Genomic DNA, 24,860 nt, shown 5'->3' with positions numbered 1-24,860 from the left:
GAGATGAAGCTCAAGGCTGCATATAGTTAAAAATACTTTTCTAATAAATGTACTTTGAACTTTGCAGGCTTCAGTTCAGTATCTTTGAAATGGCGTTCAAACTCATTTTGTGTCAGGACGAAAGGTCTCGGCCCAAAACATCGGACAGTGCTTCTTCCTATAGATGCTGCCTGACCTGCTGCATTCCACCAGCATTTTGTGTGTGTTGCTTGAATTTCCAGTATCTACAGATTTCCTCGTGTTTGCTGTTTTATATTTCATGTTTTTGTTTCAAGAAGAAACAGGAAACAATTTGTAAATCCTCAACCATTCTCCTTTCAGGTTTCTTTCTTAGTCTAACCTTTTCCTCTCTGTCTCTTAAAAAGTTTACCAGTTCAATTTACATTTTCAGTCTTGCCTTTTTTTAAATTCTCTGGTTAAGAAGAGAGACAGTTCTAGATGTTTAACCAGTGGCACTGTTATCAATAAAAACACAAAATGCTGGCAGAACTCAGCAGGCCAGACAGCATCTATGGGAGGAGGTACAACTTGTTTTTTCCAACAGTCCTGTGGAATCATGATGTACAGAGGGCACAGAGTGAAATGAGACATAGAGAACAGGACTGTAGCCTGTATCTAGTGAGAATTGAAGAGTGATTTAAAAGGTTTTCCTCAAAAAATTACCAAGTTTTGATCACATGGGTGAAATAGCAACAATTTTTTTCTCTTTTTATGAAGTCATTGTTGACGTATCACTAAAATGGCAACTAACAATGTAGTTGGGGAAAACCGCTAAGTGGAATAGTAAAGCCAGAGGCTCTTGCATCTTTTAAGGGGGGAAGAGGTTGACATTTCTGCTGGAGAAATTGGATTAGTTTTGAACTTTTCTGGAAGAGAACCAGTACACATAAAATATGCCATACAACCTCTTCTATACTTTGCTCTTTGGCTACATGAAAATTTCATTATATATGTCAAATATGTAGGCAGATGAAGAGTGACAGCATTTCAAACATTTTCACATTTTCATCTACTTGTGTCTGAGTTCTAAATTGATAAACTATATACCTTTCAAAATTTCTGTATAAATTTATACTTTGATGAATTGGGTTTAATTCACATAGCCTTTAAACATCTATCCATGGGCATAATTATCAGCTTGGATCCTACAAAAAAATATTAATTAACATTCTTTTATCTAAACCATTGTTGAAAAATTCCTGTCATTGAGAAGCCAATGATTCTTAAATAAAATCATCAATTTTCTTTTTCATTAGTTATCTCAAAGATGGCCGAGGCATGTTAATGGTTTATGCAATGCAGTTAGTTATTTAAAATGAAATTTTTAGGTAGTTCAATATTAAACAGAGCAGCTTTGTAAGTTTCTGCCATGGTAGCGTTGCAATTACTAATGATGCTGTTGCAGCTTGGGGTATCGGAGTTCAGCATTCAATTCCAGTGAAGTCTGTAAGGAGTTTGTATGTCCTTCCCATGAATGTGTGGCTTTCCTCCAGGTGCTCTGATTTCCTCCCACAGTCCAAAGACATACCGGTTAGTAGGTCATTGTAAATTGTCTCATGATTAGGCTAGGGTTAAATCAGTGGGTTACTGTTGGCATGGTTCCAAGAGCCAGAAGGACTGATTCCACGCTGTATTTCTGAATTTTATAAAATAGATAGTAGCACTGCAAAAGTGTTATATTGATTCTGTCTGTTCTGCAAATATCATCAAATAAGAGGAAATATTGTTAATGTTTATGCAGGCATATTGATTGTAAGTCCTTTCTAGCTCTTTATTTTGGCCTACTTAATGGCAGAAGGATACAAAAGTCCAAAGAAAGTAAGCTGGCATGATTACTCTTACAAGAGCTATATAATCGTTGCTTTTGCACTGAACATAAGGGTACTTCGTTGTAATAGAGAAGATTGTTAAGAAAGATTGGTCCATGTGTTTCAAACATAAACAGTAACAGATAGAGAATAAATTCCATCAAATTTGTGAAGGATGCCCTACATGAACATTAAATAAAATACAGTTGTTGCTAATAATGCTTTAACAAATTAGCATTAGAATGTAATCCACACTTGAAATTAATATATCAGTAGTAGCTCAATTTCTGATGATACAGGTGAATTCATTGTGTGTTGTTTTTGCATATACAATTATTTTGCCTACAAAAATGTTTGATATATGAGCTGATAACAGGGCAACCAAAGAAACAGAACACAAGATCCTTAGTGAACAATGATAGTGTTTCTTGTTAAGCAATAAGGTTTGAGGATTGAGAGACAAGAGAAGAGACCAAGCTTGATGAGTTGAAGCGGTTGAATGCAGTAAGGAATTACCATAGTACTACAAAAAAAAGGAGAGTGGAAGTTTAGATTGCAGAGAAGAATGAAAAGAGTGAGAAAAGAAACTATTTACATATTAAAAAATCTCCATAATCTTAAGGAATGCAATGTTTGTTAAGTTACTGTGAAGGTATTTTACTAGCAGTGATTATCAACAATCAGGTCACTTAAAGGCCATTTAAGTTAATTTTAAGTGAGCAATTAATGATCCAATTTAATCACCATGGAAAATATTCAGCTAAGGCAAAATGGCATAAATCTGGTTGAGTGCTGTCACAGCAACAACTTCTCATTCAATGTCAGCAAAATCAAGATGATTATTGACTTCAGGAGGAAGAATCTGGAGGTCCATAAGCCCGTCCTCGTTAGGAGATCAAATCTGGAGGGAGTCAGCAACTTTAAATTCCTCTGTGTCATCATTTTAAAGGATCTGTCCTGGGTCCAGCACTTGAGTACCATTACGAAGAAAGCACAGCAGTGCCTCTGCTTAGAAATTTGCAAAGATTTGGCACACCATCTAAAAGTCTGACAAACTTCTATAGATGTTTGGTGGAGAGTATATTGGCTAGTTGTGTCATGGCCTGTTCTGGAAACACCAATGCTCTTGTACAGAAAAGCCCATAAAAGGTAGTGAATACAGCCCAGTCCATCACGGGTAAAGCCCTCCCCATCAGTGAGGAAATTTATGAAGAGAAAGCGGCATCCATCATCGATGACCCCACCATCCAGGCCATGCTCTCTTTTTGCTGCTGCCATAAGGAAGAAGGTACAGGAGCCTCAGGACCCAGACCACCAGGTTCAGGAACAAGTATTATCCCCTCAACCATCAGGCTTTTGAACTAGAGGGAATAACTTCACTCACTCACTCCATCATGGAACTGTTCCCACAACCTATGGACTCACTTTCAAAGACTCTTCATCTCATGTTCTCACTATTTATTATTCATCTGTGTTTTTTTTCTGCAGATTGTTTGTTGTCCATCCTGTTGGCTGTGGTCTTTCATTGATTCTATTATGTTTCTTTGTACTTACTGTGATTGTCTGCAAGAAAATGAATCTCAGGGTTGTAAATGGTGACATAAGAACAGTCAACCCTCCTTATCTGCAGGGGATTGGTTCCGGGACCCCCCAAGGATACCAAAATTTGCGGATGCTCAAGTCCCTTATTTAACATGTAACAGTGCAGTGGTCTTTAGGACCCAGCGGAACTCCAGACTTAATTTAACATGTCTCTGTGCAGTGGACATTAGGACCTGGCGGCACTGCTCTGAATCCGCAGTGTTTCTGTTCATGAAAATAATCACGATCGCGACTGAAAATAAGGTGGAAGTAGTAACGAGATCAGAAAGAGGTAAAACGCCATCGGTCATTGGAAAAGCGTTCGGCTACAGTCGGTCCACGATCAGAACAATTTTAATGGAGCATGTGAAAGGCACTGCCCTGATGAAAGCTACAATTATTACTAAGCAACGCAGTGGTTAAATGAATGAAATACGTATGTTTCTTAAGTGTTTTATATGCATAGAAAGGTAAAATATGAACTATATATTAAGAAAAATGTTTGACTAACTGACGCTAAATAATACCAGATGTACCTGTTCCGACTTCAAATCCGACTTAAAGACGGACTCAGGAATGGAACTCATTCATAATCCGGGGACTGCCTGTACTTTTAAGTCATTTCTAGATTACTTATAATACCTCATACAATGTAAATGCTATGTAAATAGTTGTTAGATTGTATTGTTTAGGAAATAATGACAAGAAGAAAATAATCTGTACATGCTCAAGCAACGAGTGCAGGAGAGAGAACTTCCGAGTTTTCCCGATCCGCGGTTGGTCGAATCCACACATGCGGAATCCGCGGATAAGGAGGGCTGACTGTATAATCTATTTTGATAAATTTACTTTGAATCTGGAAATTGTGATCTCTCAATCCATAGCTATCTCTTCCTTGCCACTAGCTGATGACGAAAGGCTAATTTATGCTTCTGCGTAGTGGCCTACGCCGTAGCCTTCGTAAGTGTCCTGCGCCTTTGTGAGCATTTATACCTGTGCGTTGGTGTGCCTGCATCGCTCTGCAATTCACAGCCAAAACGCTGGTTGGCGGTGGGGTTTCTAATGGTGACTGAGTGCATCATGTTGGATTTGGAGTAAATAAATGTTGAACAAGGGTTACTTTTATTGAAATTACTGCAACACAGAAAAGAGGGAAGATGTCGGAGGAGATGGTACATATGACCATTGAACGGATTGAGGCAGAAGGAGGGTGAATTTTCTGTGCTTGTCCGACCACTGAGAGACATGGACAAGGAAATGCATTTCAAATATTTTCAGATGTCGGCAGGTAGATTTGACGATTTGGTTCATCATCTCCAACCATTATTTTGCATCAGTGTACGCACAGTATGCCTATAGACAGGAGGAAATGCGATGTTACCAAGCAGACCAATCACAGTTGTTGCGTTCTGCATCGCCGTGACGCGCAGTTACATTTTTGGAGAGGTGCGCGTCAGGCTAGGGCGTAGGGTACAGCGTAGGTTAGGCAGCTACGCCATACCTATGGAGTTCATTTGATGAAGAAGTATAAATCAGCCTTAAGGTTCATAATAAAATTATGTGTATCAGTCACACACCAGTTTTTCTTTTGTTTTGAAGTCAGTTTTGAATGAAGCCTTTACGGGTTAAAAATCTTATCTGCTGTTATCTTTTTGGTTCAGTAATCCTTTGAATTTATGGGACTCCTGTAACTGTTATCTGTGATTCATCAGTTTCCTAATTTGCATCCACACTTCACCCCAGTGCTTAATGACTTGTATTAGATCTCAAATTTAAAGTTTTCATGATTGTTTTAAGATATTTCAATGGTCTCATTTCACCAGATTTTTGTATTTCCCTTCAACTGGTTTGTATTTTGTTTTCCCCTTAACTTCTCACTTCCCCTTCCACCCCTTACAGTCTGAATATACATATATTATTTCTCCCTTTCTCTATGCGGGAGCTTGTGTCATTCGGTACAGGTTCTGCAAATGGGAACAAACTTAAAATAATTATAGTAATTTAAGATACCCAGCTAATAAATGGTAAACCAGTTGCTGCGAGGAGAATAATGTTGATACGGGATCATGGCATTTTGTTCAATATAGGCTACTAAATCTGTCGACAAAATGCTTACCATTCCTATATAATCAGCAGAGTACTGAAAGTGTTTCTAGAATCACAAAAAGAAGATACCTCTCATATTTCTGGCTATGAGAGATATAGAACTGGTAAGGGAGAACATTTTCATGCTTCACTCTATGCAAACCAGATGTAAGGACATCTCTTTCTTCCCTTAGTTTATTTTCTCTTTTTCCTTTATTATTCTATTTCCTTGTTTCTTTTCCTGTATCATCTGACCAAATGATAACAATCCTTATCCATCGACCCGTAATAAGTTCTCCCTCTCCTTCTCACCCTCCTCTCAGCACCAATGTTTCGATCTTCGCTTTTTTTTCCATCAGAAACAGTACTGAGGACAATTCTGAAGCCACGTTTACGATTGATGGGCTTCTTCCCATGGCTATATTAATACTGCTCTGGAGAAACAGACTTCCAAAGTAGTAACTGATTTTTAATATTTTATATAAATATATATAACTAAATAAGTAGTGCAAAAATATTGAACTGGTGTTCATGGGTTGTTTTATTGTCTGTTTAGCAGTCTAATGGTGGAGGAAAATAAGCTATTTCTAAAGTGTTGAGCATGTGGCTTCAGGCTCCTGTACCTCCTCTCTGATGTAGGCCTCCATTAGTCTCAACAGACCATGCCTGGGCATGGTCATGCAAGACCATGCAATGTTTTTTTTAATGAAAGACCAGCAGTTGCCCAAGCTGCAAGTCTCCCCTCTCCACGCCACCAATGTTGGGCAAGGGAAGGGCATTAGGACCCATACAGCTTGATACCAGTGTCGTCGCAGAGCAATGTGTGGTTAAGTGCCTTGCTCAAGGACACAACACGCTGCCTTAGCTGAGGCTCGAACTAGCAACCTTCAGATCACTAGACCAATGCCTTAACCACTTGGCCATGCGCCTCTCTAATAGTAGTAATAAGAAGAGGGCATGTCTTGGGAGATTGGGGGCCATTAAATGATAGATGCCGCCTCTTTGAGGCATCAGTTTGAAGAATGCAGAAAGGTCACAGAGCTGCTTAATATTCTTTAAGGATGAACACTACTCATAAGGTTAAGTTTACAATTTTTTCCTTTGAGGAACAACTAACAATTTAATGTTTTCTTTCAGGGGATTGTCATCACACCATTATTACTACTGTTGTTTGTGAGTACCAATCATTTTGTATATTTTTTTGTGTTTCAAAAAGTGCATGTCCAATTGTAATGCCCACAAGCTAATACTAAGTAATTTTTCATCTAAGCAATGAACTATCAGTAGAAATAAGTACTGGGCCTTGAGAAGAACTTATTAGGAGTGAGAAAAATGAAAATGTAATTGATAATAAGCATATTTTCTAAACTACATGATAAACATTATGCTTTGTTGATTTTACAACATGCCTGAGATCTACACAAGCTGGCAGCTGACTATCAGCTATTCATCAGTATAAAATTCTTTATGTTAGCGTTAATAATAACAAGCTAAGGCCTCATGCATCTAAATATCTGTTTTTCATGGATTAAGTATAGTGGAATTCTTTTATGAACTTAAAAACATGATTTTTTCAAAAGTTGAATCACAACTTTTTAAAAGAAGGCAGTGATATTATTGAGAGGTTGTTAAAGAAGAGCTTTGGAATTTGAGGAGGAGGAGAGGGGTAAGAACAAATGTACTGTAGTGTGCAGAAAAACATCAATAAAGACACAGACTTGCAGTACCCCCAAGATTACTTATTCGCTTGGTAGTTCAACATACCACACTCTCTCTCTCTCTCTCCCTCTCCCCCTCCCTCCCCCTAATAAGGGAAAAAGAGGTGACTCCATTTCACAGTGAGAGGGAGACATAACAATCAACTCACTGATTTACAATGTTAAAAGTCCATTGCATCACTTTTTCCAAGCTCTGTGCCCAAAGAACTCAGGTCTCTCGGCACACAGCCAGTGATCTTCCATCTCGCATGACACACCAGTTTCCTGCAGAGGCACCAACCTCATGTCCGCCCGCCTCCAGAGCCACGAATTCCAAAACTCCGAAGGCAAGCTAATCTAGGCTGCATTCTTGGTATGTCGAATAACAGCCAGTCGTGAGACCCTGAGAGTGGGTCCCATTCCCTTAAAGAAGTCAGTGTTTAACTCCAGGTCAAGGTCTTCAAAAGAATCCTGAAAGGGAAAAATAGAGATATTAAATATGTGTCCAAAGATGCAAGCAAAGGAGTGGCTGTTAGGCACCATTGTCTCTGAAGCTCCACTTAGAACGGGGGTCGGCAACCTGCGGCTCCCGAGCCATTTGTGGCTCTTTCACCTCTGTGCTGCGGCTCCCTGTGGCTTTGGGAAATAATTGGTCAGTATTTAATTAAAATGTATTTTATGTTAGTTTGTTAGCTTTTGAAATGTAATTCTAAATTTGAAGATTATGGTGATCTTGTACAATCTAAGTGTGGCGACACATTTCCTGGCACATCCGAAACGGCTCACAATTAGCCAGCATTCAGGCTAAGGGAGATAGCCTACGGGGGTTTGTGAGTACGCGTCTTTTGCAGCATCTGCGTCCATGGGGGCTGGGTTGAGGGAGGCTTAAAAGCAAGGCTGTTTAGTTCGAATAAAGTTATTCGACTGCAGTTTACTGACTGCGTGAGCACACCGCTACAACGTGTTTTTATCGCTATTAATATACGTCACCACTGCCAATACCTGACACCCGCCAGTGCGCGATTTCTTTAATTTTTCGATCCAAGGTAAGCCAACTATGGAGAATTCTAAAAAAAGAAAAGTGACTGAAGAAAACAGAACGTTTAATGATACGTGGACAGATTCATTTGCTTTCACTGTTGACGAGACTGGTTTACCGGTATGCTTAATATGCAATGAGAAACTAGCAAACAACAAAAAGTCAAATGTCGCAAGGCATTTCCAGAATAAACACGCAGCCTTTGCTTAAAAATATCCGGATGGAGATGAGAGAAAAAAAGCCGTTTCGGAACTGATGCGGAAGGTTGATCTGAGCAAAAATCATTTCCAGAAATGGATGAAGTCTGGAAAATCAACGACATACGCCAGTTATATTGCCGCTCAGGAAATAGTCAGGCACGGGAAGCAGTTTACAGATGGTGAATATATAAAAGAATCTTTCATTAAGATTTCAGAGCATCTATTCACGGACTTTAAAAACAAGAGTGAAATTGTGCAGAAAATCAGGGATATGCCCCTCTCTGCAAAGACTGTCAAAGACAGAACCATAAAAATGGCAGAAGACATCACAAGACAGCAAATTAAAGACATCAATTCAGCTGTGGCCTACTCGATTGCCTGTGACGAGTCTAAAGACAAAGGTGATATTGAACAAATAGCGTTGTTCTGCCGGTATGTAAACTCTGCCGGGCCACAGGAAGAACTGATTGAGTTGATACCTCTAAAAGACCAAACACAGGGGGAGGACATCTGTGAGGCTGTCTTGAATTGTTTAAGAGCCAAAGGAATAAAGACCACCCATCTGGTGTCAGTAGCTACTGATGGGGCACCGAATATGACGGGAACGCACAAGGGATTTGTGGCTTTACTGCAGAAGTCGCTGGACAGAAAGCTGCTGACTTTTCACTGCATCTTGCACCAAGAGGCACTGTGCGCTCAAACATTTCCTCCGGAATGCACAGAAGTAATGGATGTTGTCATTCAGATTGTCAATAAAATAATGGCAAAAAGTTTAAATCACCGTCAATTCCGTTTGTTACTGGACGAGCTGGAAAGCGCATATTCTGATCTCCTGCTGCACAACAAAGTCCGGTGGCTGTCCAAAGGGGAGGTGCTGAAACGCTTTGTCGCGTGTCTGGAAGAAGTGAAAACTTTCCTGGGCAGCAAAGGGCTCAACTTTCCTGAGCTGGAACAGCCAGAGTGGCTGGAAAAGCTACACTTCATGGTAGACATGACAGCGCACCTGAACACGCTGAACACAGCTCTTCAACGGGGTAAGGACGTACAGCCCTGCACATGTTGGAGGATGTTTTGGCATTCGAGCGCAAGTTGACATTGCTTGCCAGAGATTTACAGAAAGGCACATTGTCTCACTTCCCCAATTTGAGAGAGTTCAAACAAGGTCACGACATGATAAATTCGGAGTATTTACATTCTGCAATCATCGCAATGCAAACATCGTTTGGGAAACGCTTCTGTGAGTTCAGAGAGGAAAAAAACACATTATCCTTCCCGGTCACTCCCCTAAGCATCGATCCATCCCTACTAAATACGACTGCATTGTCAGGTGTGAGTCAACCTGAACAAGTATGATAAATATTTTAATTGCCTATTATTTTACGTATATTCATATGTTTTCATTGTTCAGTGAAATAGTCCTTTTATTTTTCAGGTTGACAGCTGGCTGACGTTATTTTTGGTTTGCTGCTGGCGGCAAATTTAAGTTTGGCGTTTTTCATAAATACAAGAAGGACTCAAATAGACGTTGAGTATTTTACTTAAAAGTAACCTTCAACCCAACGTCTTTTTTTCGGAGTTCAAAATGTTTTTGTTGCATGCAGAAATGTAATTTCATTTTCTCTGCAGGAGTTCATCAATTTCATAAATGCAACACATTATAGTTTGTTTATACATAGCATAAAGGCAAAACAAAACGTTGTATGCAGTGTTATTTCATTTTAAATGTCAAGCGGGTTTTGCGGCTCCCAGTGTTTTCTTTTCTGTGGGAAACGGGTCCAAGTGGCTCTTTCAGTGGTAAAGGTTGCTGACCCCTGACTTAGAACAATAATCAGAAAACTTCCATGTGCTCTTTAAGATACTTATAAAGTTAGCTGCCATAGATTTATTAAAGGCAAATTGTGTCTGACCAATTTGCGATAAGTGAGAATGGTGATGAAGAGAATGAAGTAGATGGTATTCACAAGGATTTTCAAATAAATTATTGATGGTTCAATGCAATTAACTGAAGTAAGACAATCGTTAAATGGTCAGCTGCAGAATAGATAGGAGATTTAAATTAAAGGCAGAAAATAATCGTAGGAAGTTTTTTTGGACTGGATGATATGTAAAAGCACTGTTCCTCAGGAATCAGTGCATGGAATACTGCTTTCTTTGATATTAATTCAAGGCTTAGATATACACTCAGTGGCCACTTTATTAGGTACACTTGTACACCTACTCATTAATGCAAATATCTAAGTAGCCAATCAATAGTGCTATGTCAAAGAGAACTTCTGAATGCACAGCATGTCGAACCTTGAAGAGGATGGGTTACAGCAACAGGAGACCATGTTGTGTTCTACTCTTGTACTTAATAAAATGCCACTGAGTATAAATGTGCCATGTAGATTTTCTGAATTCTATGGATAATACAGTGCTTTATTTTTGAGGTCTTCATCAGTCAGAATTAACCATGGATATTGCATCCTAGCTGTTTAGATACTCAAGCCTGGGCAGTATGATATGGAGAGCAGGCTGTTACCCCTCTCTATGCATCTGATAAACCCAGAGGAATGACAGAGACCGATACAGTTTGGTACCAGCAACGTCGCAGGAGTTGCCAGTCAGCAGTGAACTCAATATAGGGCTGCCTTAGGGATTCCAGCTGTGGATTTTTCCCTCGGGGAAAGTTTCAGATCAGAGTTTTCCTTCTTCTAGATGAGCTGCCAACCACGGCTGATGAGCCCTATCTATCTGAAGAGACTGGTTTTAAGATGCCAGTAAACTGCCTTTGCCCCTTCTCCTGTCAGTGGAAACAGTTCCACCAGCTTGGTAGCTAAGCCACTTGTGAAGGCCAGGGGCTGGACTTCGTTGTCAGAGGCTATCTGAGGCAAATGCCATTGAGAACATTTAATTGGTAGTGGGAGCTTCTCCCCATTGCCACCCGTGGCTATAACAATCTTAATGCTATATTGTGTCCAGTTATATACACCAAACTTTGGGAAGCTGTGAAGTTCTAAGGAAAGTTGCAGTAAACTATTAGAATAATTTCAAAGTGACAAAGTCTGTGCTATTCTCTAGGAGCAACAAAGGTTAAGAGGAGATTTGATGGAGCTCTGCAAGGTTATGTTCTGTTAGATAAATGTAACCCTTTCACCGGGCTCATATGCAAACTTGGTTTGATAACAGCGTGAGAAGGTTACTTTTCATATACTGTATACATCTAGGGTCAGTATGATTTGGGCTTCAACCAAATCATACTGTTGTGATGTTCTGATTAAAGGAATCTTGATTTGAGCGAATGCTATGTAAATATGCTCGTGCACATTTATCAGTCAGCAAGAAATAACAGATTGTACACCATATAAAAGTATAACTAAAGTATATTTACTAATTTCAGTTTTATCAAACAGTTATTGAGAAAAAGAAAAAATAAATAAAAGGACCCATTACAGTTAGACTAGTCTAAATGTGCACATGATCATTGGAGATGTCTCTTCTAAAGGCTGGGTATAACCGCTACTCACAGCACTAAATTCTCATCACCAATCACTGGTAGAATTTCCTATCATGGACTTCTTCGTCTTGTGAAGGATTCCTTGCAATAGCATCTTACCATTGAATCGAATCCTACGGGCCATCTTTTCAATCTTCTCTCCACATCTCTCACCTAAAGACCACGAATCAGACTGTTTCTTCAGAAAACTCTTCCTCACAGCTCTCTAATCTTCTCCCACATCTCACAATCCTGATTTGCAGCCTCACATTTCCAAGTTGGACAACATGCATGCTTACTTTAGCTGAACTGAAAACACACTTTGCAGCATGGCACACTGCTTTTTCAGAAAACTGCTAACACAGATTACCTCTCAGCATAGCAGTAGAAATCTTAACCAGGACATTACATATATAAGTAGAGAGAAGCTGTTCATTAAATTGTTCAAGAATCAAGCTGTGTCGACCCACTTCCCAGCGCACTCGAACCGGCTCACAAAGTGGCACACGCCGGCATTGAGGCAGGTCCCAAAGAGGGCGCCAAGCCTGCTTCACCAGCAAGGGGAAAAGCCCGCACACAGGACGGGACTGTGAATACGCGCCCCCTACAGCATTCCCGCCCGGGGAGGGCAGGATCAGGAAGGCTTTAAAGCGAGGCCATGAAGTTTGAATAAATTTTTTTGTAACTGCAGCTCACCGACTCTGTGTCGTTATTGCAGTGCTGCATGTAGCACACCACTACAATTGGTGACCCCGACGGCCCAAACGATATTTGGACCAGAGATGAACAACACCACATCTGTTTCATGCAGTTTCATTAAAACTGCCAAGCTCCTGGACGCTGCGACCTCACCTATGTTCCAGCAAGCAGAAGCCCAATTCCACATTTGGCAGATAACCTCGGATGCCACACGTTACTACTACGTGGTGAGCTCCCTTGACCAGGAGACAGCTGCCCAGGTTGAGGAGTTCATACAGTTCATACAGTGGACGGCAAATACACAGAATTCAAAGCCTTGCTCATAAGGACTTTCGGACTTTCACGGTGCAAGCGAGCTGCCCGCTTACTGCACCTGGATGGTTTGGGGGACAGGCCACAGTTGGCTTTGATGAACAAGATGCTGTCACTATCCGGAGCTCACAAGCCCTGCCTCATGCTTGAGCAGGCATTCCTGGAGCAGCTGCCCGAGGACATACGCCTGTTGCTGTCCAATGCAGATTTCAGCGACCCCCGGAAGGTGGCGGCCCGGGCAGACGTGCTGTGGAAAGCCAATATGGAGAGTGGGGCGTCTGTCGCGCAGATCACCAGGCCACGCTCCCAGCAGCAAACCAGACCAAGCCGGGCTGCAGAGCCCGCTAACCCCAGAGGCAGGGGTGAGGAGACCAATGAACAGTGGTGCTTCGACCATCAGCGGTGGGGCGCAGAAGCCCGCTGCTGTAACCCACCCTGCAAGTTCCCGGGAAATGCCAGGGCCTGCCGCCGCTGATGGCTACGGTGCCTGGCCATCGGGATAGCCTCCTGTATGTCTGGGACAAGCAGTCTGGACATCGCTTTTTGGTCGAAACCGGAGCCAAGATCAGCGTCTTACCTCCGACGAGTTACGACATCCACAACAGAGAACCGGGTCCCACCCTGAAGGCCGCGAACGGCAGCACAGTAAGGACCTACAGCACTCGTACAGTGCGGCTACAGTTCAGCTCCAGCCGGTTCACGTGGGACTTCACACTGGCCACTGTAACCCAACCGCTCCTGGGAGCGGATTTTTTGCAAGCTCACAGCCTACTGGTCGACCTGCCCAGGAAGAGACTGGTCCACGCCGAGACTTTTCAAATGTTCTCCCTGGGTGAAGCCAAGTTGCCAGCCTCACATCTGGACTCCATCACGCTGTCAGACAATGAATTCACCAGAGTCCTGGCGGATTTCCCATTGGTTATGGCACCACAGTTCACGGCAGCAATGCCCAGACATGGAGTACAGTACCACATCCCGACGCAAGGACCCCTCCACGCCCGTGCTTGAAGGCTTCCCCCGGACAAGCTCTGGCTGGCAAAGGAGGAGTTCAAGAGGATGGAGGAATTGGGGATCATATGGCGGTCCAACAGCCCATGGGCCTCCCCCCTGCACATGGTGCCCATAGCAACAGGGGGCTGGAGACAATGCGGCAACTACTGCAGGCTGAACAAGACTACAACACCGGACCGCTACCCTGTGCCGCACATTCAGGACTTTGCAGCAAACCTGCACAGCGCACGGATCTTCTCCAAGGTAGACCTCGTCCGGGGATACCATCAAATCCCGATTCACTACATCCCAATGTTGGAGTACCTGCAGTGTGATGTTGAGTTCATCATAATGTTTGGCATTAACCTGCCTGTTATTGCAAGCCCATTGTAGTCTACTGAAGCACGGCTAGTAGAAAGTGTGCAAAGAAAATTCCAATGCCAAATGAAGCATGACAGAAACCACATTTTTATTTTGCCGCTGACTTTTTGGAATCATTTAGATTTTTGGGTATTGAAGTTCTGCCACTTTCAACTCATTTGAAAGCTATAAATTAGAATGTCAGCAACCCGTTCATCTTTCATGGTATCATGCAAAGTCTCCAGATAAAATTGTTGATGGGTTCAAGAGGAGTTAGTACTCTCCTCCTCTCCTGGGTGAGACCAGAGACAAAATAGTGTGCCAACCTAGTCAATTATTTTATTCACAAACAAGAGAAAATCTGCAGCTGCTGGAAATTCAAGCAACACACACAAAATGCTGGAAGAATTCAGCAGGCCAGGCAACATCTATGGAAAAGAGTATAGTTGATATTTCAGGCTGAGACCCTTCATCAGGACTGGAGAAGAAAAGACTATACTTTTTTCCATAGATGCTGCCTTTCCTGCTGAGTTTGTCCAGCATTTTGTGTGCATTACTTTATTTTATGTTTGACCAACTTTTTGAAGTTCTGCTATTCTTGTTTTACCTCATACCTCCTTAACAAGAATTGCATTATGTGGATTTATTTATTCTGTTAGTAATTTTGATAATATAACAGCAGAGCCAGCCAGGGTATTCAGGGTGTTTCAGTCATTCAGGAGATTGAGCTGTGGAACCACTTTGAATGAAACCATATGCTTTGAGTGCAATTGGTTATCTATCCAAAGTATTTTGAATTACAACAATTATTGCACTCTAAAAGCACCTCACAGGCTGCAAATCACTTTAAAATGAGATAAAACAAATGTTTTATAGTAAAAAAAGTTATATTTTTCAACATCATTTATCAAAAATCTGAACAACTAAACCAAAGAAGGTCAGTTCTAGTTTTACCAAAGCAAAACAGGAGCTGCTGTGCACAATGTAATATTGTTATCTTCCTCCTCCTCTTCCTTCTTCTTCTTCCTACTTAATGGTTTGCAGGTGGTAGATGGCTAGGTGAGTGATATACATTCTTCAACCACACTGTGCTCAGTTACACATGGGTGATGGTTTGTTTCATCCCTCTACCCATAATAGTGTTCCCTCCAACCCACCAATCTCCCCCAGTTTTTTTGATCCTTTGGGACTGTAAAGGTCATTGTATGTGTTTTTGGTTGCTGGCCATCTTATTCAATTCGTCTTTAGACATTACATTTCTATTTTCTATCACTTTAACTAACTGTCATTCAATCCGCTTCTTCAAGTAATCAGTTAAGCAGAACAAATTTTTTCAAAATTGACTTCTGGCCTGCCACTGACTGAAACAGTATTGATGTTCATTCTTCCTGCACTTTATCTTAATTGTCCACCTATATGAGCACGCATTCAACTGGATGTTCAGTTCCTGATTGGCGTCCAAGTTTGCATGCATATCACCAGATCCTCAAAGCACACTCTGCTCTGAACTGTCATGCCAGAGAAAGTACGGCTCTTTTTCTTGTGGAAAAAAAGCAGGAGGCACAACAGGAGTCCAAATTTCTAATCCAAACCACTCCCTTAGAACATTCACAAGATATGGCTTAACTGTGTATCACCAAATTCTGATTTGTTTCTTTCCTTCTTGTACAAAAGAATACTTCCTGCTGCCTCACTTTTCCCACACTGCTCCACTCACTGACATGTCACTATTCTTCTCACTACTCCTAGCCATTCCACGTAGAGCCCTTTCACTGCTCCACTCAATAACTCCTCGTTGCTCCATTCATTGTCCAACTCACCATTTCCTGACAGGTGTACTCATTACAGCGCTGCTACCTCTTTGATGGCTCTTCACTATTCAGTTGTCCTCTCTTTGTTCCACTTACTGCCTTCACTTTGGTTCATGTGCTACATTTCCAGTTCTCTTACCCATCTTCCAGACCAATACTTCACCTCATTGCTATACAGTGAAAGATTGTTGGACAACAATCCTACAGTTTAGCACCATTTCAGACCTGAGTACCCAGTACAGTGTTCCTGTGTTATGCAAAAATAAACCTGTGCTTACCAGTACTGCCACTGTTTTATTGTGAAAAATCTATTCCAAATGTAAAATTATGCCAATATCTAGAGCTGTATGGTTGGGCTGAGCTAATGAGGCTGTTGTGTTTTTGTGGGGTGGGGGGAGTTCTCCTGGTCCTTGAGTTCTTAGCTAATTTGTATCTCTAGTCCCAGAGTCTTAGTGAGCAGTGGGGAGGTGTCCTACCTCAAGTCTTCAGTGCAGCCTCGACTGCATTCCTCCTGATTTCCATATATTTCAACAATTAATATCATTAGTTGCTAATTTTAAGGAGTTGAGGACCCACAGCCAGAACAGCTGACATCAAAAATGACAGCGAGTGCAGGTCTGATTGGCCAGCCCCCAGCCAGATGTGGCTCATAGATCTTTTGAAGTATACCAGAGTCATTGGTGAATGTGGACTAACAATGATGAGGAATGATTGCAAAACTGCACTTGTAAGAAAATTGACATAGTCACTAGCAAGTTGTAACTTTTGTCATTTACTGCATTACTAAATCATAAGGGAATACATAGTGTACAGTTGGCCCTCCTTATCTGCAGGTCCCGCATGCACGGATTCAATCAACTGCGGATCGGGAAAACCGGGAAGTTCTTTCTCCAGCCCTTGTTGTTTGGGCATGCACAGACTTTTTTTTCTTGTCATTATTCCCTAAACAGTACAGTATACCAACTATTTACAAAGCATTTACATTGTATTAGGTATTATATGTAATCTAGAGATGATTTAAAGTATACAGGAGGATGTACATGGGTTACCACAGATTGGGAATAAAAAAAAATGGAAGTTCTCTAAGTCGGAACAGGTACATCCAGTATTATTTAATGTCAGTTAGTCAAATGTTTGTCTTAGTATATAGTATATATTTTATCTTTCTATGCATATAAGACACTTAAGAAACGTATTTATTTCAATAATTAAACCACTGCGTTGCTTATTAATAATTGTAGCCTTCATAGGGGCAGGATCTTCACATGCTCCATTATTCTCACTTTACCCTTTAAAATTGTTCTGATCATTAACCAACTGTAGCCTAACACTTTTCCAATGACCAATGGTGTTTCGTCTCTTTCCAACTGCTTTATTATTTCCACTATTTTTTCAATCGAGATCATTTTCCGGAACAGAAAAGCTGCAGGCGGCGGGTCCCAAGCTCTGCCGGGTCCTAAAGTCCACTGACTTGAGTATTCGCATTTTTTGGCATCCAAGTGGGTCGCGGAACCAATCCCCCGCAGATAAGGAGGGCTGACTGTATATTTTTGTGTTACGTAATTTTAGGAGGAGCAAATTTGTACTAGATCCCTTGTGTTTAAGATTGTGCTTAAATTATGCAATATGTATATTGGTAACTATAATTTTGAAATTGAACCAGTGATCTGAAACTAATACCCAGGTGAATCCAATGTACTTTGGCATATTTTGCATCATTTTTGTAGTTCATTTGGGTTTAAATCCTGTTCTATTGAAAAACTAATGATTTTTTAATTTGTAAATTTAACAGTATACCTATATATAATATACCAAATGTAACAATGGAATCATGTAACCTTGATTCAATAACATTTCTAAATAGAATCTTCCTTGGGTTAAGTTGGTTAACCAACTCTTTCTCGTTTCTTTATTCATTATAGTGTTTCAAAATATTACCAAACCTATAGTTTTTTGAAGAAGTTAGCAGGAAAGTTGATGAAGGCAAAACATAAAGGATGTTGTCTAAATGGACTTTAGCAAGGCCTTTGGCAAAATCCCACAAGGCAGATTGGTCAGAAAGGCTTAGGCGCTGAGCATTTACAATGAGGTAGTAAATTGGATTAGACTTTGGCTTTGCTGGAGAAGCTAGAGTGTGGTAGTAGATGGTTGCCTCTCCGACTGGAAACCCATGACTAATGGTGTGCCACAGGAATAGGTCCTGGTCCATTGTCGTTTGTCATCTATTTTAACAATCAGGATGTTAATGTAATAATCTGGATCAGCAGATTTGTGAATGACACCAAGATTGGGGGCGTATTGGTCAGCAAAGAAGGCCATCAAAGCTTACAGTATGCAATCTGGACCATTTTGAAAAATGGACCGAAAAATAATGTAAGTTAACGCAGACGTTAGTGAGGAGTTACACTTTGGGAGGACAAACCAGTAGGACTTGTACGCTGAGCAATAGGGCACTGAGGAGATGGGTGGAACAGAGGGATCTAGGAATATTGATCCATATTTGTGGTGTTGCAAGCAGGCAGGGTTGTAAAGAGGACTTTTGACACTTGGGCCTTCATAAATCAAAGTATTGAGTACAGGAGTTAGGATGTTATGTTGAAATTGTATAAGATGTTGGTGAGGCCTAATTTGTAGTATTCTGGTCACCTACCTACAGGAAAAATAACAATAAGGTTGAAAGAGTGCAGAAAAAAAATTGTCAAAAATGTTCCCAGGACTTGAAGACCTGAGTTTTAGGGGAGGTTGAATAGATTAAGTCTTTATTCCCTAGTGTATAGGAGAACAAGGAGAGATTTGTTAAAGGCATACAAAATTATGAGGGGTATAGATAGGACAAATGCAAGCAGGCTATTTTTCCACTGAGGTTGAGTGAGACTACAACTTCAGACAAGAGGTCACTTGTTAATGATGAAAGGTGAAATGTTTAAGGGGAACATGAGGGGGAACTTCTTCACTCAGAGGGAGATGAGAGTGTGGAATGATCGCCAGCAGAAGTGGTGGATTTGGGTTTGATTTCAACATTTTAGAGAAATTTGGATAGATACATGGATGGAGGGATATAGAATGCTGCAGTCTGGGTGCAGATCGATGGGACTAGACAGATTAATAGATCAGCACAGACTGGATAGGCTGAAAGGCCTGTTTCTATCCTGTGGTGTTCTGTGACTATGTCAGATCAAATTTCTGACAATTACAGTTTTATAACAACATGGGATCATGATAACCCTGTAACTGAAGATGCTTGGTAATTGTGGTAGGATATTGCTGGTGTAATTTTGGTGAGCCAGGCAATGCTGGATGGTGGGGTACAGGGAAGATATTAGAGAAAACTCAGCAATTTAAGAAGTTTGAGGTTGGAGGATATGAAAGGACCTGTAGTGATGTTTGGGATGGTGGCAGTTGATAATCAGTGCTCTGAGGATCATAGAGTTGTAGTATGTGAGATGAGGTTCTGGGAGTTGAGGTCTTCTCCTTACCTGTTAATCATCTCCTGGTTCCCTTCCTTCCTTCCCTTTCTTGCATGGTCCACTGTCCTCTCCTATTAGATTCCTTCTTCTTCGTGCCTTTACCTCTTCCACATATCACCTCCCAGCTTTTTACTTCATATCCCCTTCCCCCACCTCCCACCTTCCCTTTCACCTGGTCTTTCCTAACATAGAAACAAACTTGTACTCCTTCCCCTCACCCACATTCTTATTCTGGCTTCTTCCTGCTTCCTTTCCAGTTTTGATGAAGGATGTTGCCTCTAAGCATCAATTGCTTATTCACCTCCATAGATTCTACTGGACTTGCTGAATATCCTGGTATTTTGTGTGTCTTGCTCAAGATTTCCAGCATTTGCAAACTCTCTTGTGTTTATATTACAGAATGATGCAAAGTTCTCAAACTTAAATACCACATACAAAGTGAACGTAACTTTTGCTCATTCCAGTGATAGTGATTTTTTCCAGATTGCTTATTATTAACCAAATTCGCCAGCACTGAAAATGTTGCTACCTCAGGCTATTTTCAAAAAGCAATTTTTTTTTCCTTGACCTGTCATCTTTCTTTCTTTGCTTAATTCAAGTTGTTAGTATGATTTGAATTAACTATGCCAATATATACTTCCTAGTTCAGAGTCTGAGGATTTTTCAGTTTGATTGGTGAAGGATGCACGCAGTTGCTTATCTGGTTGACACAGGTTCCAAATCGAAAATGGAGGGTGCCATTCTAAAATGCAGGTGCCCTGCAAAAACATGCTAAATACATTGCTGCTGTATTAAATGATACATGATGAAAAAATTATCTCAAATTGTTGCCTCCCAAAATTTCCCTTTTTTGTTTATAGATTTAGTAGTGAATTCAACAAAATACAGACTGAGAAAAATTCTTTGTTCTGAAATTTGTCTTAAGTGTATGATGAAGCTAAGAGTAAATATAGCGCCATGTGGGAAATTAATGATGTTGATGCAGTGAAGTTTTTAAGGTAGTGCATTAACTCTCCTTATTAAATACTCAAGTCTATGTGTTGTGTGTGTGTGTGTTTGTGTAATTATGGCGCAATGGTTCTCAAAGAACTTCTACTGAAGAAGGTAGTGACTTTTTTATGTAATCATTGTACATGTAGGTGTATGTTTTGATTGGTTGTATTGTGTTTTGTTTTATTTATTTTATAATTTTTCATTTTTCAGCTGGGATCTTCATCTACAGTGCCATTTACTTCAATTTTCTCTCAGTTGTTCATGACTGTAGTAGTTCCTCTCATTATAGGGCAGGTAAGCATAATTACCAGTATTTCATCTTTTCCCTGTCTGATAGCTTCTGTAGTAATGCTACTGTTTCTACAAATCTTAAGCATTAATGGTCAGGAGTAATGTGCATAAACTAAGCTACAGATTTAATAAAAAGGATATATGATTTTTTTTGTCTGGAGCATATTAAATATGTCATAAACCAGTTTCAGATCAAAGAAATCCAACATCCTATTTAGCAACATCAAGTAATGTTTTAAGTCATGGTATTATTTCAATAAATGTAACAGTAATTGGCATATAATATAATATAAATCTTTAAACATTTAAAACTAAATATTAAATTTAAAACTAAATAAAATAACAAAAGCTTTGCCAAAGCATCAGAGAGCTATATAATGACAAACTGGATTACGCTGATAGCTAGCCGACAGTTCCATCGAAAATGCCTGCATGCTGCAGAGTGTCTTGTCAGTGTGTTCCAAGACTTGGTATTTCTTAACATGTAAGAATTATCCTCTCTACCAATGAAAATTTATTATTTTAAGTTTTGAATTTCATTCCTCTGCTTGAATGGTTGTTTGAAATTTTAGAAAACATCTTAAAACATTTTGTGTGTGTTTTCTTAAAACATTGCTCTTTTTGACTTTTCCTTTGTCTCATTTGTAACTTGCAATTCAATATTAATTTTCCTTTCATTGCCTGATTTAGCATTGAATTTTCCCATTAGTTCTTCTACCCTTTCTGCTCCGATTTCTTAGTTCTTCTTTCTGATTAGTTGTGTTATTCGCTAAGATAAAATACAAGATTTCCCTCACTATGATGTTGTCTACTGATGCTTCTGGCATCTTGCTTCATGAAAAATTTTTAAAGTAATCACGTACTTGGAAGACCAATAAACGGCAAAGTGACTTGTGACACCAGAGTCTGTGCTATTAGACCAGATTGTACTGTTAGCCAGTAGCCCATTGGAAGTCATGGTGATAGCAGGGTGACAGAGCTGTGCTTACCAGTGCTGTAGCACATTGTTAGGGGGGAAAACAAAGGGAATGTCAATGGGAGAGTGGTGACTAAGATTGTCCAAGTTAGTGGTTGCCAACCTTTTTAAGCCCAAGATCCCCTACCTCACCCTTGGTGGAAGGCAAAATCGACCTACTAAATCATTTAGTCACATGCATGCGCACCAGGCAGAAAAGACTGGAAGTAAAACCCCACAACCGGGGAACAACCTCACTTTACAAACAGCTTTCCGTAGCGGGAGTATTGCTATATTACCATTATCTTAATTAACTTATTTTTATAATGTTCACATTACAACACGTTTAATTCTATGTTTCATTATTTAATTTTAGTTCAACATGAAAAATAAATGAATAAAAATTGACTGTTGCACTCAGTGTGATGTCTGGGGCCGAATACTTTCTCCTAGTTCCCTGAAATTTGGCTCATAACTACAGACAGCCAGTCTAAGACAGACTGTGGGGTGTCTGTCAGTAAGACAGCTCCTGTACTTAGATTTCATAATTTTCATCTGTTGCAGCACAGCACCCTCGCAAACCTCCTGACAGACTGAATATTTGAATGGACAGTTTCCTTTGTTAGACTGAATGTTGAATCTGCCACATTGTTCAGGTGTTTTGTATTGGTAAACTGTTACTGAGACACTAGTATAAGTTTCAGAGGTATGCAAGATAATGACACCACTGTTTTTTGTTTCTCAGTTATTTACATTTGGGGAATGTTGGAATTTAAAGAGGGAGAAGTGTTGTAATGTGAGCATTATAAAAATAAGTAATACAAATTAAGATAATGGTAATATAGCAATACTCCCACTACGGAAAGCTGTTTGTAAAGAGAGGTTGCTTCCGGGTTGTGGAGTTTTACTTCCAGTCTTTTCTACTGCAGTGCATGACAGGGGAGCTATACACACATGCACACTGGTCAGAAAGAACGGAACTAAAACCCCACAACCCCACAACCCGGAAACAGTTTTCAGTAGTGGGAGTATTGCTATATTACTATCCTAATTTATATTACTTATTTTTATAATGCTCACATTACAACAGTATTTGTGTATTTATTTTTCATTTTTTTCGGGACCTACTGGGAGAATCTCAAAGATCGACAGGTTGGTGACCACTAGTCCAAGTAATATAACCATGAGGTAAAGAGCACAGCTCTTGCCAGAAATGTGAAATAGAAGAGAAAGCTAGAAATACTCAAAAGGGCATGTGGCATCTGTCAGGAGAACAAAGTTAATGTTACAAGAGGATGGCCCAGCAAAGTGGTTGTCCAATCTGCATTTGGCATCTCCAAAGGAGATGTAACCATATTATGAACAATGTCTTACACAAAATTGTAAATAGATGTGAAATGCAGCTTCACTGAAAGGCACAAATATTGTTGATGCCATCAAAGCAAAGTGTTTAATGACTCTTGATGATTGCTGATCTAACTGGAGGAGTGCAACTAGAAAGAGATGAATGAGAGGCATGCTGAAAAATAAATGTTGGTGGAACAGTGGGGTGCAGAGCAGAGCTGTTGCTGGAAGTATGAGAGAAAAGAACGTTGGGGAAATAAAGTTTAATTGGGATGTCAGAAATTGAGAAGTCGGGAGTAAACAGGATGAACAAGAATAATCTTTTTCCCTTGGAAGAGTGGAATTTATTGCAAGGATTAGAAATATATTCACCAAAAAAATGTGTGGAGCTAGAAATGTTCATCATATCAAAGACCCGGATGCATTCTTGAACAATTATGGTCCCCAGTCCCCAAGAGCTGGGTTTAACCCAAATAAATGTTTTTGGCCAGCCTGAACATCATCAAGTGATATCATTCTATGCTTTTAAAAGATTTCTGTGAACACTGATATGTTGCCGCTTTACTGGGCAGTTTCCTAGAAGGGTGTAATTGGCATATGTGGAGAATGTTGAATGAGGATGTGAGTGTGAATCAAGAGTTTTTCCATTAGTATCAAAATAGTGTAAGAAATATATTTTGTTATCTTTTTATAGATAAATGTACACATTTAGTATCTTAATACAGCTCATACATTAGTTAACAAAACTGGTGGTAGGCAATCACTTTCACGTTGACATTATTGTCATTTACAGTGCCCTGATGAAGTATTCAGACCCAGACACTTTATTCACACAAATAAACATTATGACCAGGAATTTGGCTCAATTTAACTGAGAATTATTATTTGTGAATCACAAGCTCATTTTATCTCACAGTAGAGTGAGAAAAAAAAAGTGAAATTTGTAAAGCATGAAAAGCTAACAATTCAAAACTTGAAATTGTCATCAGTATTCATCCCCCTTTGCTCTGTACTTAGTTGAACCACTTCTTGCAGCTAATACAGCCAGGTATGTTTTAGCTTTGCACAATGTGATGGAGCAAGATTTACCCATTCCTCCTTGCAAACTTGCTCAAACTGTGCCAGGTTAGTTGAGAAGCAGTGATGGACACCAATTTTGAGGTCTTGCCAGAGGTGGTCAATTAGTTTAAGGTTAAGGTTAAGGCTCTGACTGGGCCACTCAAGGACATTAATTTTTTCATTTGAAACCACTCCATGGTTGCTCTGGCAGTATGCTTTGGATTATTGTCTTGCTGAAAGATGAACAACAGTCTTTCCCAGTTTAAGCTTTCTGGCAGAGGCTAACTGGTTTTAAATGCAGGATCTCGCTGTATTTAGCAGCATTCAACTTCCCATCAACCCTGACCAGACTTCCAGTCCGTGCTGCTGAAAAGCATCCCCATAGGGATGTTGCTACCTGGCTAATGCTCAGTATTAGATTTATGCCACATGTACCTCCTTAGTGTTAAGGCCCAAAAATTCCACTTTAATCTCATCCAACCACAAGACCACCTTCCACATCTTTACAGTATACTCTGAGTGACACTTTGTTAATGCTTTTTGGGCACGGTTATGTTTTTTTTTAACCAGGTTGCTTGCTGCTGCTTACGTGCGGGAGGGGTGAACTTGGGCGGGGGGGGGGGGTGGAATTTGGGGTTCCCATGTTTAACTGTCATTTATTCTTTGGGCACTTCTCTGTTTTCATGAATGTTTG

At 40.2% G+C, this 24,860-nt stretch overlaps 1 protein-coding gene across 5 annotated transcripts in view; it reads left to right on the top strand.

Annotated features, from left to right (window-relative positions):
• Nucleotides 1–24,860, top strand: part of slc10a7 (solute carrier family 10 member 7) — a 221,658-nt gene that overhangs the window by 146,968 nt on the left and 49,830 nt on the right. For 3 of the 5 annotated variants that reach the window (XR_009511279.1, XM_059965003.1, XM_059965005.1), the window contains exons 6-7: nt 6,612–6,647; nt 20,728–20,811. Coding sequence is in view for 3 of the 5 variants with exons in the window: in XM_059965003.1 (XP_059820986.1) it covers nt 6,612–6,647; nt 20,728–20,811 (120 nt within the window). In the remaining 2 variants the exon portion in view is untranslated. Of the gene's footprint in view, nt 1–6,611; nt 6,648–20,727; nt 20,812–24,860 lie in introns of those variants that run through there. The other 2 variants (XR_009511280.1, XM_059965004.1) reach the window with 2 other exon arrangements.

This window comes from Hypanus sabinus, chromosome 3 (genome assembly GCF_030144855.1).
Source record: "Hypanus sabinus isolate sHypSab1 chromosome 3, sHypSab1.hap1, whole genome shotgun sequence".
In the NCBI taxonomy this organism is placed as follows: domain Eukaryota; kingdom Metazoa; phylum Chordata; class Chondrichthyes; order Myliobatiformes; family Dasyatidae; genus Hypanus; species Hypanus sabinus.
This window is presented reverse-complemented; position numbering and strand designations above follow the sequence as displayed.